Consider the following 14,034-nt stretch of genomic DNA (forward strand, 5'->3'; position numbering starts at 1 on the left):
ATTAACAACAAGGGGAGCGTATGAGGGAACGTTGCAACACTTTCCTTCCCCCTTTTTAAAAACACGTGAAAATGCAAACAACTTAAATATTATGTACAAGGGTGACTAAATGTGATTCGCAAGCTGGTAGTTCTCAATCTAGCTGTATATGCTAGATGTTATCCTCCTCACCCAGAGTCCACATGGTCCCTCATGAGACTTGACCAGAATGTGAACCCTTCTGAAGATGCCTGAAGCTGGTATGCTGTAGGGCTTGGAGTAACAGAGTCAGCATTGCTGATTTACATGCCACACCTGTCTCACTCTGTGGGCAGGAATAGTGGAGCATTATCATGCCTGCAAGCATGCTCACAATGAGCTCCATGCCCAGGGCTAGTGAAGAAACCACCAGTACAGGTGGGGCCTTTGCCATTATTAAAAAGTTTAACTCTCCCAGCATTGTCCATTGAGTAGCTGAGCCACACAGACCATCAAAATCCCATGTTCGATTCCTGGTTTGTACCAAGTTAAATGAGCTTAGATGGGGCAACAGTAGGTGTTAGAATTTATCTCAGTGCCCCTGGGCCAGGCGCAAGGAGGGTAGGGAGGGAGGGAGAGAAAAAAAACACAGCCGAGGCGCTCGCTCCTGGTCACGATCGAGCAGCTCCTGCTGGAAGTGCAGTCACGTGAATGTTGAGTGAGAACAGGATGCTCCCATGAAAGAACAGTCTGCCAAGACTTCCTGTCTTCCCAAATGTGAATAATGGCCACATGCGCGAGGGGCCGGGTGGTCAACAGCGTCCATGGAACCATTCCCAGAAAAGAACCAATACCATCAGGGGAGGAGGGGAGTCGAATTCAGAGAGGAAATTGGCAGGAAGAAACAAGAGATAAGAGAAAGAAAGTTAAAACAATATTTTAAAATTGCACCGTAGCCATTATATAGAATTTACAGCACAGAATCAGACAATTCGGCCCAACAGGTCTATGCCGGTGTTTATGCTCCACACGAGCTTCCTCCCACTTTACTTCGTCCAACTCTATCAGCATATCCTTCTATTACTTTCTCCCTCATGTACTTATCTAGCTTCCACATTGCCATTGCCAAGTTGAAGCGATGCGACACACAGTTGGACCTGTTGCCAGGTCTCTATAACAGCGACATCATTCCTAAATCACGTGGGGTAGAAGTGATTTCTTACATTCCATGTTGATCATTTCAGACTCTCCGAGTTCTGTAAAGCATTCCATAACGCCTATGCAACCAGAAGCCAACGGCCTACCTTTGAGGATCTGTGAAGCTGGTCGCCAATGTATGTTTTACGAAACTGGTCAAAGAAGCTAAGCATAGCAAGCTCGATTTTTTCATTTCCTGACTGTGGCAGCCTGGAGTCTATCAGGTTCACCAGCTGAAACACACTGTTAAAAAGAAAAGAAGACGTTAAAACTCTAACACCAATTAGTCAGTCGTGGCTCAGTGGTAGCACTCTCGCCTCTGAGTCAGAAGGTTGTGGGTTCAAGCCCCACTCAGAGACTTGGGCACGTATTCCAGGCTGATACTCCAGTGTAACACTAAGGGAGTGCTGCACTGTCATGGGTGCCGTCTTTCGGATGAGATGTTAAACTGAGGCCCCATCTGACCTCTCAGGTAGATGTAAAAGGTCCCATAGCACTATTCGAAGAGTGGGGGAGTATCCCCCAGTGTACTGGCCTCAACTAACATCACTTGAACAGAATGGCCTAGGAATTCGGGAGTGCCCATTTTTGGGTGCTCGGGGGATGGGACACCAGAATGGTGAGGTCTGAGACTCCCGAGATATTGGGCTTCGGATCTCTGTCGTAGAGCTGGCTCGGTGTGACACCCAGCAAAGACTGGATGTAGTGTGAAGAAAAATCGGACCGCTGCCTGAGGTAAGTGGGACTGGGGGTTGGGGCGGGGTTGAGCAGTGATACAACACGGGGGTGGGGGGGGCGCCGGGAGGGCAGTCGGGTGGGCGATGCGGAGGGTGGGTCGGGGGGGATGATGGGGAGGGGGGGTCGGGAATGACGATGGGGAGGGGGGGTCGGGAACGGCGATCATGGGGGTTGGGAGCGGCGCTTTCTGCCCACCATTTTGGGGCCTTAGTAGGATGTGTAGCGTCTGACAAATGGGCGATATGCGGCCCAATTTCTACACCAATAGTTGGTCATTATCAAATTGTTGTTTGTGTGACCTTGCTGTGCGCAAATTGGCTGTCACATTTCCGATATTACATCAAGTTATTACACTTCAAAAGCACTTCACTAACTGTAAAGCGCTTTGGGTCAGCCTGAGGTCATGAAAGGCGCTATAGAAATGAAAGTCTTTCATTCTTAATAAGTCTTTATAAGATCACCTTTCAAGATCCTCCTTTCCAGGCTGGAAAGCTCCAGTCTTTCATCATAACTTTAACACTAGAGTCAACGCTTTGGAACGTTCTGAGGTCATGAAAGGTGCCATTTAAATGCAAGGGGAGTTAAATTCCATAGTGTGGGTGTAGAGATGGTGATGCACAATTAACCTGCGCCCGTTCATTGCGATGCAGGCAGCAGGTTAAATTTGTGATACCAGCTGATTAAATGATTGATGCATGCAGCCAGCACTACCCATGCTGTTGATTGGCTGCACATATCAGGAGGGGATCCAATATGGTTAGTGAACAGTGCCATTTAAAGGTGCCAGCACCTCTTAAAGGGGAGGTGCATTGTGGCTGCATATGGAGCTGAAGGCAGGAACCTCTTCATATATGGTTAAGAATGGCAGAAGGCGGCCGAAAGCAGGCACCATGGTTCTCAGACGCTGCACTGGAGGCCTTGGTGCAGGAGGTAGAGAGGAGGAGGAGGAGGAGGGATATCCTGTATCCACTTTGGGTCAGGAAACCTTCCAGGCACATGGTGAGGAGGCAGTGGGAGGAGGTGGCAGAAGAGGGGAATGCAAGGAGCATGGTTCCTCGACCCAGGATGCAGTATCAAAAGAAGTTCAATGATCTAACAAGAGTCGTCAAGGTGAGATCAATCTTCAAATGGCATCTCATAACAGCTGCACCATTAGCCTTCTCAAATACTGACTTCACTTCACCCCCACTCCCCACCTGCCTACAATCTTTATCAATCGGCACTGAACACTTCAATTCATATGCTTAACCTGACCACTTCACGCTTAGAACTATAGAAAACTTCACACCCACAACTCACATTTCACACACACACACACACACACACACAGCCAGCTATTCAACCATGACAGCCACATCACCCAGGCATATCGTAGGACGCTCATTAACACTCTTCCCTCTTTCTTGCAGGAGAAAGTGGGACATAACAGGAGGCAGCGGACTGTAACTGGTGGAGGATCAGTACAGCTTCACGTACTCACCCCCCCTGGAGGAGACCGTCCTATCAATCATGGGAAGGGGTATGGCAGAGGCAGAGGCCACTGGCGACACCGGAGGGATCGCTGATCAGGGTTTCTACGAACATCATCCTCCTTCTCACTTCTCCCTCACCCCACACACTCTGAATGAGAAGCTCAGACGGTGTCAGCACGCACTTCTTCCTCTCTCCTCTCCTCTCCCCACACCACAACCCAACCCTTGTCCCTGTTTCATTTCACATCCCCGAGAAGTAGAAGCTCCTCAGCCAGTGGAGGAAGAGGAAGAGAGTGATTATGAAGATGTCCCATCCCTTGATCTCACTCTCGCAGCCACCAGCTCAGAGACTAACACTGCGCGGAGTTTAGAGGATAGGACAGAGGTGGGATCTGCACGTGGTGAGTCACTGGGCACAAGTGCGCAGTAGCCAGGACGGGGGAAAGGACATCACAGTTGCCAGCTCGCCGGAGGGCGAGGTCATACACTAGTTCACAAGTTCATGAGGTCATACACTAGTTCAAAAGTTCATGAGGTCACACACTAGTTCACAAGTTCATGAGGTCACACACTAGTTCACAAGTTCATGAGGTCACACACTAGTTCTGCTGCAGAGGACTCAGATGATGACTTTGATGGGCCAGGTTACAGAAGGCGGCTCATGGGCTTACACCAAGAAATGCCTGGTGCACTGGGACGCCTGCCGGTGAGCTTGCACACAATGACAAGCAGCATGGGGGGGGTCCACCTCCAACTTAGCACAGGGCTTTGAGCAGAGCTTGGAGCCCATCCTTTCCAACGTGGGATGGGTGGTCACTTCCATCAGCACAGCTGTGGAACCCACCATGATGCAGCGTCTGATGACCAATCTGACAGCTTCCATCACAACTCAAACTGCTGCCATGGAAGTTCTGGGAACCATTGTTGAAAGGGGCTTCCAGGGATTCACATCAGTCCAGCAATCTATTCTCCAACAGAGCCCTCGGATTGCTGAGGCTCCGCCCCAGGAGAGTGGCCTTGGCTCCATGGGAGAGGCACTTGCTGTCCTCTCTCAGGATGACAGCATGCCTGCTCCCCCACCAGACACTCCGCCAGTGCCCTTACTGGTGTCCCTCAGCCAGCCGGCCCAGACTGCTGCAGCCCAGGCCGAGATGGTGCAGTCTGCAGCCGGGCCCTATAGGCCCAGAGCTGCTCGAGGTCGTCCTCCAAGGTCATCTGCAGTCGCCTCAATGGAAGCTCAGCAGCCTTCCACCTCCCAAGCTCCAGCCACTGGGGCAGCACCTCGTAGGAGCACCAGGATAGGGAAAGGTACACGAAAGACAGGCACTAAGGGAATGCACAAGGTCATTTGTTTCATTTTGTATGCATAATGCAATGATTATTTTGATAAATTTTGATTTGACTTTACATCTGGTGTTTTTTATGTCTGCAGTCAGGTGAGGGTGGTGCCAATATCTGTTGAGAGAAAGAGGACAATGTGATGGTTATTGAAAGAGGAAAGATAAGGAGTGTCAGACTGCTGGTGAATGGGAGGTACCTGAGTTCAGTGGAAACACTCCTCAGTGAACTGATCTCAGAGGCCTGGCAGAAAGGGACTGTCGAGGTTACTGCCTCTCTTCCTCCTCCTCCTCCACTTCCTCTTCATGCACCTCCTCCTCAGTTTGATAGGTGACAGGTGGTGGCACGGGCTGCTCCCTCATGATGGCGAAGTTGTGCAGCAGGCAGCAGACAATCATAAATCTCGAAACCCACACAGCCTTGTACTACAGCAGAAGCATTGTCTGAGGACCCCGATTGTCTGCTATATGGGGCTCGATATTAGCACCCGCTATCGGGTGCGTTCCTGGCGGGGGGGGCTCCGAAAATCGGGGAATCCTGGAGCAGGTCGGGAGCCCAGCTCCAACCCGCCCACTTCCGGGTTCCCCACAGACGCGCTGACGTGCGCCGCAGCCCCCGCATGTAGGATTCCCGCCGGCAATTAAAGCCGGTGGGGTGCCACTTAACAGTATTTATTCTGCTATTTCAGGTCGTTAACAGACCTGATTAAGGGAATATTTCAGGAGGGGTGGGATTTTACAAACAACTGGGACTGTTTCCCGTACTGGGGGAAACACTCCCAGTTCAAATGGACGTGTTGCAGCTTTCAGCCTGTGGCAGCTGCAAAGGTCCATTTGACAGGTGGCGGGGGGAGACCCTCACTCATTGCAGGAGGCCACTCTGTCACTTTGGACAAAGTTTGGCCTCCACCACCCTCCTCCTAACAATAAAATTCACCAACTTGCACACTTACCCCGGTGTCCAGACACATGTACCTACCTTGCAGACCCCCTCAGATGTACATCCTCCGGATGGGGGCCGCCATAGCTGCAGTCATGACCTCCTCGGAGGGCGAACAGCATCACCAGCCTCGCCGTCCACCTCTGACAAGTGGAGCCCCACAACACAGTGTTGTGACACATCCACCTGCACAGCAGGAGGGAGGGCAACCGCAGAGAGAGATGCTTCGCAGAGGGCACTACCCTCGCCACAGGGTCCACCGACCGAGGCTCAGCTTCCTGGACCTCTCTGAGCAGCAGTGCACACAGAGGCTCAGGGTCACTCGACATGTTGTCATGGACATCTGCAGCCTCCTTGGTGCCGAGCTGCTCCCGGCTGGCCCGAGCACCATCTTCTTACCTGTCGCTGTCAAAGTCACCACTGCCCTCAACAACTTCTCCTCCGCATCCTTCCAGGGTGCCACTGGGGACATCGCCGACGTCTCTCAGTCGTCTGCACAAAAGAGCCCTGAAAATACACCTACACCCACTCTGCAGTGACACAATGGGTGGCATCAGGTGTGGGTCTTCATTGTGATCCTCAGGAAAGGGCATTATTGCACAAACCAGACAAGATTTGCAAAGACGTGGCAGTAGCGGTGCCAATATAATGTGTGATGTGAATTGGTCAGAAATTAAATATAAGTAAAAACAAACCCTCAAACACCATTGTGTATCCCCTTCATGCTCACAACACGTTTGCCTTTCGCTGCCTACTGCACATATCTGATGCATGCCCTGTGGCTGCAGCACAGGTAGTGGCAGGTTGAGTGAGGCTGACCGTGAAAGAGATGCAAGAGAGGGTGAGTATGAGATAGAGCCATGAGATTGTGTGAGGATTGGGTTGAGTGGTAGTGGCGGGATGAGTACTGGCGAGGTGAGTAAGTGCAGGTAAGATGAGGATGAGGTTTGAGTGGGTGTGAGGGGTGATGTGACAGAGTAGTGTTGGCAGTTCAGAAGGAGATGTGGGGTGGGGGCGGTGATGTGGCAGACGGAGTGTAGGGGAATGAGTAAGTGTACTCACTTTGGCTGACCTACTGAGGTCATTGCAGCACGTCCTGCACTGTATGCAGGTGGGCGATATGTTGGTGGTGCAGGTGACCTCCTTTGCCACCTCGAGCCAGGCCTTCTTGGTGGCAGAGGCAGGCCGCTTCCTCCCGCCCACCGGGTGGAAGATCTCTGTCCTCCCCCTCACCCCATCCAATGATACCTGGAGTGAGGCATCATTAAACCTGGGAGCAGCCTTCCCCCTGGGCTGCTCCATGCTGTAATTTTTCCTATTTGTTGCAGCGTCAATCAGTGGAGGACTGCCCCTTTAAATAGAGTTCCTCCAGCTGACAGACCTTACTGCGCATGCGCAGCCCGCCCGACGCGCAGATCAACAGTGGGGAACCCGGAAGACCAGGTAAGTGGATCCAATTAGGCCGTGATCGCGCGCAGGGCAGACTGATTTCACCGGGCGCGTTACCCACGTGCCCAATCTACTCCCCCGCCGCCCTCCTAATATCGAGCCCATGATGTTCCTTGTGGCAGCATGACTCTCATTATACTCCTGCTGTACACGTACAGGAGTCATGAGATGAGTCAGGAGGGGATAACCCTTGTTATCCAATAGCCAGCCTGTAACTTGGAGGGCTGGTTGGAATAAAGGCGGCACAGAGGACTGCTGCAGAGTAAAGGAGTGGTGACTGCTGCCAGGATAGCGGGCACAGACCTGCATGATGCATTGTCTGTGGTCGCAAACCAGCTGGATGTTGAGGGAGTGGAATGCCATTCTATTGAAGAAGATTGCAGAGTTGTGCGTGTAGTCAATGGAGCCTTGCACCAAGGGGAAGCCGCCATGCAGGCGAAACCTCATGCTCTTTCCTCCTGCTTCTCTTTGGCAATAGGGAACGAGATGCACGTGTTCGCTTGGTGACCTCCCTGATACATCAGTGCACGGCGAACTGCGATATGTTGCTTATGTCACCTGATGCAGCCTGAAAGGAGCCTGTTGCATAAAAGTTTGGAGCAATGGTGACCTTGATAGCCATAGGCTGTACTGTCCATGTCCTGCTTTGAGGCTGCAGTTGTGGCTGCAGCAGCTGACGTACCTCATTCACAATCTCCTTTGTGAAGGGAAGGTGCCTCATACACTGCTCCTCACTGAAATTAATGTAGGAGAAGTGCTCCCTGAAGACTCTCTGCAGATAAGGTCTGCTGCTGAGTGCCCTGCTCCTTCTCCTCCTTCTGGCAGCTTGTCCTGCCCTGCCATGTCTTCCTTCATGCTCCCAGTCATGTACTATTCCCAGAGGTAGCCCTATCAGGCACCCATTTCTGTAGGAAAATAATATTTGAATGATATAACACGAAGAGGACTGCAAGAGCAGCCAGACCTCTCCCTGTAAATTAATTAACAGCCCTAGAACTAAGCCAAAACACATATAAGTCGTTTGGCAGCCAAAAGTAATATTATAGTGACTTACCCTGTGACTCCTGCATGATCCCTTTAAACATCACTGGTGGGAGGTCCTTCATGATGTTTTGATGAGCTAGGTCAGCAAAGGGCGTACAATTGAATCGCACCTTCGAAAATGGCAGCGGGGGCTTGAATTTAGCATTGCACGCTGAGCTAAGGCATGAAAGCGCTGCTCCGCGTGTTGCTGGAGTTCGATAGGCATGCGCGCGTTAAATCCTAAACCATGATGGGGCACTGTGTACTTCCCGTCAGAAGTGTATGCATTAATCTTGGAGGCCATTTTCAAACCTTAAGTGACCGCGTAGCGCCTGAAAAATGGGCACTACGCGGCCCTATTTAACCAAGTTCCTTCTTTTTTTACTTCTTTCAACAGGTTCAGAAAACCTCACCACACTCTTTATTTCCTTCCTGTTTGGTGTCTTATTTTGCAATATTTAAATTTATTTGAACACTTGCAAGCTTGTACATATGCTGATGAATGTTTGTTGTGGTTTGATAGAAATAAAATCTCATTCATAAAAACCCTCACCAAACAGCGGCACTGCCTGGTGTGGTGCTGAACCACACAAACCAGGAAGTCCTGGATTTAAGCCAATTGGCCCAAGTATCCCTGGGCCATGACCCAGGGTTCCCAGTGCAGATGACCATCCAGTGATCCCAGATGGAAATGCGCTCATGTGGACAGCAACAGAACTGGAAAATTTTGTCCCTCGATTTTATTAAATTTTAATGGAGATAAATCCGTATCAAGAATGGCATCAATCAACTTCATCTTTGGAAGGTCGGTGGCAAAGTTGGTTGGTGGATGGCCAGTACATATGGCTGGCTGTAATGCAATCAGTTCTCGTCACTCTTAGGATGATGGAGAGCACTTATGTTAAATGTTCATCTGTTAAAATGTCTGAAAGAGTTACAATTCCCAGTCCACCATCCCATGGTTTACGGAGATGTTAATCCACTCACATTCTAGCCATAAACTTCAGAGAGACTGCTTCTACGTCAAACAGATTCAGTGTATTAATGTCAGGCTTCTAACTCTTCTTCACTTTATGTTTATTGCTGCCATTATGTATATAGAAAATGGACAGAGCTCAAGGGGGTGATTTTAAACCCCAAGAACGGGTTGTTTTGTTTTTTTCCAGGTTTAATGTGGGCACCTAAAAGTACAGGCTTCCCACTGGGAATGCAAAGTCCGAAAATTTTGTGGTTGCGACCCAAAAAAACAACTATTTTCCACTCCCACCCACCCCCAACCCGCCCAAGGTTTAAAATCACCCCCCAAGTGTCAGCCTTGGCTCAATGGTAGCACTCTCATCGCTAAGAAGATCGTAGGTTCAAACCTTACTCCATGGACTTAATCTAGGCTGCTACTCCAGTGCAGTGCTGTCGGAGGTGCCGTCTTTGGGATGAGATGCAAAACCGAGGCCCCATATGCCTGTTCAGATGGATGTAAAAGATCCCGTGGCACTATTCGAAGAAGAGTAGGGGAGTTCTCCTGGAGTCTTGGCTCATATTTATCCCTCAACTAACCAACACCACCAAAGCCTGACAAACTGGTCATTCCTCTCATTGCTGTTTGTGGGGCTTGCTGTGTGCAAATTGGCTGCCGTATTTACCTTCACAATAGTGACCACACTTCAAAAGCAATTCATTGGCTGCGAAGCGCTTAGGACATCCCAAGGACTTGAAAGATGCTACATAAATGCAAACTCTTTCTTTATTACTGGCACTTGTGGAGACTGCGTCTTATCAAGGGTTTGCCAAGAGAAACTGGAAGAACTTTGGAATCTTTTTAAACAGTCAATCCAATTGCACGTAGGCTAAATTTTTGATTGTGCTGAATAGCATCTTGCCTATTTTGTGAAACACTTCATTTGTAAATAAATCTGGACAGTAGTTTATCCTGTACAAAGTGGTGAGATTTTCCATCATCCAAATTGACAAGAGAAGTAGGCATCATACATACTCTCCAGCAACCAAACTATCATAAGTGAGATTAATAGGGTGCAGTACTTTAGTGGTGATGGCGACTGGATTACCAACCCAGAGGTGATGAGTTCAAATCCCATCACGGCAAGTTGGGACGTTGGAAAGCAAATTAAATAAATCTGCTAATTTGAGGGCCGGAAAAAAAACTGACCGCAAAAACTGCTGGATTGTTGTAAAACCCCAACTCACTAACGTCCCCCAGAGAAGGGACCAGCCACCCTATCTGGTCTGCCCTACATGTGACTCCAGTGTGGTTGACTCTTCATGCAGCAGAGTAAAGACTCAACCTGTTTATGGAAATTGCCGTTAAATTTATCACACGAGAAGGAGGTGTTAGACTCCTTGTGGAAATGCACATATGTAGATATCGGGTGAGAGCAGGATTTGGCTTAATGTTTACAACTATAACACCTTGCATTTATATAGAGCTTTAACATAGTAAAATGTCCCAAGGCACTTCACAGGAGCATAATCAAACAAAATTTGACACACGAAGACTGGTCACTTGGGTGAGGTACTGGAGGAACAAGAGTCAACACCTGCAGGAGAGGAACAGAGGAAAGGGGAGAAATTGGGGTGTGGGCAGCAACACGTGCCAAAAGTCTACCCACCCTTTTTGTGTTTGTATTAGCGGCTTTTAAACAGTCGGTTGTAAACATACCCAAATTCTACTTCAATTGCACCCAACTATGGCATCCCAAGCAACTGACCTTTTTATATTCCCCAGTTTCAGCTGCCTTATTAAACCTCCTCCCTAAAGCATGCATGTGTTGTCAGCAGGATGACTTATACCCCCTCGTTCTCCCCGCTCTGGAGAAATACTTCATCTCTGCTAAACGACTGCTCCAGATGGGAACTGCTTGGTGAATCAGGCAGAGGAGGGGAGAGTAAAGGGGAGAATCGGATCCTCCAGTTGCAGTGCATTATGTCTACAGGCAAGCCTCACAATCAAATTATCACCCTGTTCCTTGACATGAAGGCCAATTATTGTCAACTTGGCTTATTCTTCGCTCCACTCCCATTTTTTCTCTTCCCCTGCTCATACAGGCCAACCGAGAATCTACCAAAAGCTGACACAGCCCCCAAATAAGCAACAACCCGAGCTCAGCCCTGAATATAATTCCATGACAAGTGAAATCAATAAATTCCACTGAAAGTGCAGTGGGGCATGGGCATTTACCGTAAGCTGTAAGCTTTTTTTTTTATTTGTTCATGGGATGTGGGTGTCGCTGGCGAGGCTGGCATTTATTGCCCATCCCTAATTGCCCTTGAGAAGGTGGTGGTGAGCCGCCTTCTTGAACCGCTGCAGTCCGTGTGGTGACGGTTCTCCAACAGTGCTGTTAGGAAGGGAGTTCCAGGATTTTGACCCAGCGACGATGAAGGAACGGCGATATATTTCCAAGTCGGGATGGTGTGTGACTTGGAGGGGAACGTGCAGGTGGTGATGTTCCCATGTGCCTGCTGCTCTTCTCCTTCTAGGTGGTAGAGGTCGTGGGTTTGGGAGCTGCTGTCGAAGAAGCCTTGGCGAGTTGCTGCCGTGCATCCTGTGGATGGTACACACTGCAGCCACGGTGGGCCGGTGGTGAAGGGAGTGAATGTTTAGGGTGGTTGATGGGGTGCCAATCAAGCGGGCTGCTTTGTCCTGGATGGTGTCAAGCTTCTTGAGTGTTGTTGGAGCTGTACTCATCCAAGCAAGCGGAGAATATTCCATCACACTCCTGACTTGTGCCTTGTAGATGGTGGGAAGGCTTTGGGGAGTCAGGAGGTGAGTCACTCGCCGCAGAATACCCAGCCTCTGATCTACTCTTGTAGCCACAGTATTTATATGACTGGTCCAGTTAAGTTTCTGGTCAATGGTGACCCCCAGGATGTTGATGGTGGGGGATTCGGCGATGGTGATGCCGTTGAATGTCAAGGGGAGGTGGTTAGACTCTCTCTTGTTGGAGATGGTCATTGCCTGGCACTTGTCTGGCGCAAATGTTACTTGCCACTTATGAGCCCAAGCCTGGATGTTGTCCAGGTCTTGCTGCATGTGGGCTCGGTCTGCTTCATTATCTGAGGGGTTGCGAATGGAACTGAACACTGTGCAATCATCAGCGAACATCCCATTTCTGACCTTATGATGGAGGGAAGGTCATTGATGAAGCAGCTGAAGATGGTTGAGCTGAGGACACTGCCCTGAGGAACTCCTGCAGCAATGCCCTGGGGCTGAGATGATTGGCCTCCAACAATCACTACCATCTTCCTTTGTGCTAGGTATGACTCCAGCCACTGGAGAGTTTTTCCCCTGATTCCCATTGACTTCAATTTTACTAGGGCTCCTTGGTGCCACACTCGGTCAAATGCTGCCTTGATGTCAAGGGCAGTCACTCTCACCTCACCTCTGGAATTCAGCTCTTTTGTCCATGTTTGGACCAATGCTGTAATGAGGTCTGGAGCCGAGTTGTCCTGGCGGAACCCAAACTGAGCATCGGTGAGCAGGTTATTGGTGAGTAAGTGCCGCTTGATAGCACTGTCGACGACACCTTCCATCACTTTGCTGATGATTGAGAGTAGACTGATGGGGCTGTAATTGGCCGGATTGGATTTGTCCTGCTTTCTGTGAACAGGACATACCTGGGCAATTTTCCACATTGTCGGGTAGATGTCAGTATTGTAGCTGTACTGGAACAGCTTGGCTAGAGGAGCAGTTTGTTCTGGAGCACAAGTCTTCAGCACTACAGCAGGGATGTTGTCGGGGCCCATAGCCTTTGCTGTATCCAGTGCACTCAGCCGTTTCTTGATATCACGTGGAGTGAATCGAATTGGCTGAAGACTGGCTTCTGTGATGGTGGGGATATCGAGAGGAGGCCGAGATGGATCACGTGCTGGACTCCACCATCATTGAGGATGGGGATGTTTGCAGAGCCTCCTCCTCCCGTTAGTTGTTTAATTGTCCACCACCATTCACGACTGGATGTGATCTGTTGGTTGTGGAATCGCTTAGCTTTGTCTATAGCATGTTGCTTCCGCTGTTTAGCATGCATGTAGTCCTGAGTTGTAGCTTCACCAGGTTGGCACCTCATTTTTAGTATGCCTGGTGCTGCTCCTGGCATGCTCTTCTGCACTTCTCATTGAACCAGGGTTGATCCCCTGGCTTATTGGTAATGGTAGAGTGAGGAATATGCCGGGCCATGAGGTTACAGATTGTGCTGGAATACAATTCTGCTGCTGCTGATGGCCCAGAGCACCTCATGGATGCCCAGTTTTGAGCTGCTAGATCTGTTCTGAATCTATCCCATTTCGCACGGTGATAGTGCCACACAACACACTGGATGGTGCCCTCAGTGCAAAGACGGGACTTCGTCTCCACGAGGACTGTGCGGTGGTCATTCCTACCAATACTGTCATGGACAGATGCATCTGCGACAGGCAGATTGGTGAGGACAAGGTCAAGTAAGTTTTTCCCTCATGTTGGTTCGCTCACCACCTGCCGCAGGCCCAGTCTGGCAGCTATGTCCTTCAGGACTCGGCCAGCTCGGTCAGTAGTGGTGCTACTGAGCTGACATTCCTTCACTCACTTTGGAGAAATATAAAACATAAGGACATGAAAATCTGATGTGGGGGGGGGCTTACAAGTGTTAACGGCACAACAGCTGTTTCCTAGGGACTTTAAGGGTGTGGCCTCCCACAAAATTCAGACTTTTTTAAACATACTTTACTTGGTGTATTTTCTAGCGTTTTTAGATTTTACAATGAACATGAGCATTGCAATTTATTTACCTACAAATAGGTATTTGCTCAATTTAATTGAAAAATACTTTCTATTTTGCATTTGGGGATGATTATTTTTAATTAATCCATCTCCTGTGGCATTGCACACGGTGAACCGAGACCAAGTGCCCTCTTCCCAATGAAGATGATTACC

The 14,034-nt window shown here is 49.5% G+C and overlaps 1 protein-coding gene across 4 annotated transcripts in view; it reads right to left on the reverse strand.

Annotated features, from left to right (window-relative positions):
- Positions 1 to 14,034, reverse strand: part of LOC137332605 (ran-binding protein 17-like) — a 686,121-nt gene that overhangs the window by 442,840 nt on the left and 229,247 nt on the right. For all 4 annotated transcript variants that reach the window (XM_067996561.1, XM_067996562.1, XM_067996559.1 and 1 more), the window contains one exon: positions 1,263 to 1,398. In XM_067996561.1, coding sequence (XP_067852662.1) covers positions 1,263 to 1,398 — 136 coding nt within the window. The remainder of the gene's footprint in view (positions 1 to 1,262; positions 1,399 to 14,034) is intronic.

The sequence above is a fragment of the Heptranchias perlo genome, chromosome 14, assembly GCF_035084215.1.
Source record: "Heptranchias perlo isolate sHepPer1 chromosome 14, sHepPer1.hap1, whole genome shotgun sequence".
NCBI classification, from domain to species: Eukaryota; Metazoa; Chordata; class Chondrichthyes; order Hexanchiformes; family Hexanchidae; genus Heptranchias; species Heptranchias perlo.